The sequence below is a fragment of the Olea europaea genome, unplaced genomic scaffold (genome assembly GCF_002742605.1).
Source record: "Olea europaea var. sylvestris unplaced genomic scaffold, O_europaea_v1 scaffold2259, whole genome shotgun sequence".
Lineage (NCBI taxonomy): Eukaryota > Viridiplantae > Streptophyta > Magnoliopsida > Lamiales > Oleaceae > Olea > Olea europaea.
Genome location: NW_019240643.1, coordinates 75,527 through 79,736, shown reverse-complemented (window position 1 = coordinate 79,736; position 4,210 = coordinate 75,527). Strand labels below are relative to the sequence as shown.

The 4,210-nt window shown below is 31.5% G+C and overlaps 1 protein-coding gene across 1 annotated transcript in view; it reads left to right on the top strand.

The window, feature by feature from the left end:
• The first annotated feature begins 1,524 nt into the window (after positions 1–1,524).
• Positions 1,525–4,210, top strand: part of LOC111381123 (protein cornichon homolog 4-like) — a 3,966-nt gene continuing 1,280 nt past the window's right edge. The window contains exons 1-4 of the mRNA XM_023004864.1: positions 1,525–1,652; positions 2,302–2,483; positions 3,637–3,759; positions 3,858–3,921. Of these exons, the coding sequence (XP_022860632.1) occupies positions 1,581–1,652; positions 2,302–2,483; positions 3,637–3,759; positions 3,858–3,885 (405 nt within the window). The 5' untranslated portion in view covers positions 1,525–1,580 and the 3' untranslated portion in view covers positions 3,886–3,921. The remainder of the gene's footprint in view (positions 1,653–2,301; positions 2,484–3,636; positions 3,760–3,857; positions 3,922–4,210) is intronic.

Below are 4,210 nucleotides of genomic sequence, written 5' to 3'. Positions count from 1 at the left end.
TTGGAGCTTGAATATTATCAAAATTCCATTCTAAATTTCTGGATTGAAGATTCCAGGGAATTCTTTTAAGAATTTCGACACTTGAATGAAAAGGATTGACTTCAACCAAAAGACTTTCTTCTTTTGGAGAAGATTTAAGAGCACCAATATTAAGTTGAGTATTCATGAGTTTGTAATAAATTCTATAAATAACGGCAAAAGCATTTGAACGACTATCAAACTCAAGGTTTCTAGTCTGAATATGAAGATTTAGAGCATTTAAAACTGCTCCATCTGAAAGTTTTATTGAAAAGTTTGGGTAACAATTTGAAAAAACTGGACCACTTTCAAGATTTGATTCAAGTAATGAAAGTAGAGAGTTTTTAAAGTTGAGATGTCTCTTATCTCTAAGAGTTATGAGAATAGGAATGTCTAAACCAAGTCTAAACAAAGGTTTGACAGCAATTTGAACTAAACCAACATGGAGATATTTAAATCTCTTTCTATGAGATTCAATTGATTCTTTTGAAAATAAGTTGATGAATGCATTTGAACTATTGATTGAAACAGTTTGTTCAAAAGTTTTGATAACGTAATTTTGAGTGAAATCAAATTTTCCTATTTCGTAGATAGAATGTTTATCTATCTTTGGAATAGTCCAATTTTGAAGTTGTTGTTCTATTTTGGCAATTTGAAATTCATTTGAATTGAAATCATTTGATGTAGATGCAGATGAATTTGATGCATTGTCAACATTTTCTTCATTTTGAAAAACATTTGGACTATTTTCATTTTGATTTTATGATCTATTTCTAGACCTAGATCTCCTTAGCCAACTTAAAACCGAAGACATAAATGAAAATAATGAAATCAAAGTAAAATTACACAATAAAAACAATAAAATATGATTCTCACCAAGCCTACAAACGGGACCACCTACACGGCTGACCAACGTCTACAGGGCTGATCAACGTCTATTCAGCAGACATCCAGGTTTAAACCAAATTCACCTATTTTGAACAGTATCTATCGTATAAGATTAAACTAATCTCACTTCGTTTCACTTATGGCTCTGATACCATAAATAAATATATATATATATATATTCCTGAAACATGGAGTTTGACTTCTTGTAGGAGTAGTGTACAGACAGCCCTTATTTTCTGGTCTGTTGGAACATATCCCGCGATTTACTTCCCTCATAAAACTCTAGAATCGGAGTGGTGGGGACCTTCAAAATTGGGGTTCAACCTTTTTTTTTTTTATATATTTCAAGACTCACTCTCAAAATAAATATCTCTTACTTAAAAATTAGAGTCTTGAAAATAAATAAAAAATAATTAAGATTTAAAATAAATTACTTTATCAATTAATTAAAATTGAAAATAAGTAATTTATGCATTTTAAATTTAGGAAATAACAAATAAATTTTACATTAAAGATAGAGTTTTAAAAATATATAAAAGAGTATATTTTAAAATAATTTTTTCCATTAACTAAAAATAATGTTTATACTTAAAAGTTAGAATTTCAAAATAAAAAGTTATTTGAGAATTAATAAGCAAACAATTATTGGGTCTTGTAGATCTGCCAAAAGAGGTATGGGAGATCTATTTGCCTGGCTTATATCATTCTTTCTCCTCATAGCTATTCTTGGTATTCTCCTTTACCAGGTAACTGTTATTTGAGTATTATGCTATGCTATGCTATGCTATTCTATCCTGTCGATGTATAATATACTTGCAATTTGTGGTATGCACTTTCAATTTTATTATTATTATTATTATTATTATTATTTCTGTTTCATGGAGTTAATTGAATTGGATTTGGTGAAATTTTAAGGCTAAATAGAGTAATTACGGGTGACCGCCTTAATCTTTGATAAGAAAAGGGGGGAAATGGAAATTGATAATAGAGTTGATGAAGATTAGATTTTTTTGATGCTGAAGTTTTGTTTGGATTGATTTGCTAAGGACAAAGCAATTAACGATAAGACTCATATTTGCCTATGCTTAAATAGTTTACATATAGGTAAATAACTAAGTTTTAAAATCAGTAGATTTTTTGGTGGGTCACAGTTAGAAATAAGAAAGTGAAGAGTTCAAAATAAGTTTTTGTCTGTTCAACATGTATAATATACTTTGTGTGAATTCCATTTGTACGGTGCTTTGCTGTTTTCTTTTCATATTTAGCAATTCTCCATATCGGTTAATCAATTTTTTCTTTTTTTAGTGGGTTAATTAAGGATTTTTACGTTTATTAAATTTTGATATTTTTCATATTTTTAGGAGAATCTAACTCTGAAAATTACTCTTATTGCAGCTTATGTGCTTGGCTGATCTTGAATATGATTATATCAATCCTTATGATTCAGCATCTCAAATAAATAAGGTTGTTTTTCCAGAATACATTACTGAAGGAGTACTGTGCTTCCTCCATCTTATTACTGGGCACTGGGTTTTGTTTTTGCTGTGTCTTCCATCCTCATGTTATAATGCGAAATTGTAAGTTTTTTCTCCGGATTGTTGCCCACATAGCGACTAAGATATCCAAAATTTTATCAATAGTAAACTATATAAAGTCGAAAGGATCAAGCTGCCATGGTTGGATGTAACAAGGATCAGAATATTGTTGATTTTGTTAATTTGCCGTTTCAGCGAAGGCCACTTTATATGAAATAATTGCATACTGTAGTTTGATGTGGACGTTATTCACAATTCTCATTTTTATAGTACTTATGTTTAGAGGGATAATACTCTATCAAGCACTATATGAGCTAAGGGCAAAAATAACTGTTCAACCTTCATTTCTTGCTTGAATTAATTGCCATAATGATGAGTGCAGACAGTAATGTACTGGACAATGGTTGCCTATTGCATTTTGCTCTGCATGTGAGGCATCTAACACTGCATCTCTTGACAATCGTGTGCTACGTTTATTTTACTGTCTTCTAAAGCTATCGTCTCCCACTATAATTTTTTAATTTTAGAACGTGATGGACTACCAATATGCATGTCAAGATCTTTTTTGGATCTATTCCTTGGTTAGATGGATGCGTAGCTTGTTTTTAGTATATGCAAACTAGTTTATCAGGAGGTGTCTGTCTCCAATTTTGCTAAATGTTGCCAACTATTTCATGGTCTAAACCACTCTAGCCTTTTTTAGCCTTATATTTTACTTGGACAACAAATTAACTTGGTAATGATATTTGTCCCAATCCATATGCCAAATGAGGAGCATGTTCAGTTAAGCATCAAAATTTACTAACAAGCAAATTCACGTGCAAGTAAATAAGTCAAACAAAGAACTTCTTCAAAGTTGGAAATAAGTTACTTATTTTGACACTAAGGTAATAATACTTCAAAAAAATATGGCTTTTTTTTTTTATTTACATATAAGAAAAAATAAAATATTGAAACATGTTTCAATATAAAAAAGTTACTTAACAGTAACTTTCCTTTTTTACGAAGCTTACCCAAAACAGCTCGAGGCCCATAAAAGTGTCTGTCTGTCCATATATAATTCACCCTGGATAGAGAATGGATGTGCATAATTCCCAGAGAATGTAACTGCTAGTTTTGCAATTTTTCATACACCATTTTTTGGAATTTTGATCTTGGGATTTGTGAGCCAACAACTGATCTGACATTTGATCAGATATTCTGAGCGGCGGCATTTGGTCGATGTAACTGAGATCTTCAACCAGCTTCCCTGGGAGAAGAAGCGAAGGTTGTACAAGCTTGGATACCTCGTGATAATTCTAGCCTTGTCGATATTCTGGTATGTATTCTCAGATGTCTTCTATAATCGATGTTTTATCCTGTTGAAATATTTGATCCAATTCTTAAATGGATGGTGCCTATTGTATGTCATTTTAGGATGATTTGGAGCATCGTGGATGAATGAGCAATCTGGATTTGGTGCCCTGACTGTTCTAGATTTGTAAGTTTCATTTTAGTCCTTATTTCTACAGGCCTTTTGGATTCATATAAAGAGGATTTTCTTTCTTAATTGACGCATGAAAGGCTAAAGTCATCATTCATACTTGAATAAGGTACAGTGCTAAACGTTATACACCTGCATTTACAATTCATTTCTGCCAAATATCTCCGCCTCTCCGGTAACCAAAATTTGCGATTATTGGTTTCCATCTTAAATTAATGACAGGAGCATCGTACAGAGTGCCAAATGAGGGTCGAAATGTGTAGTGGAAATGGAGAGATAGTATGGG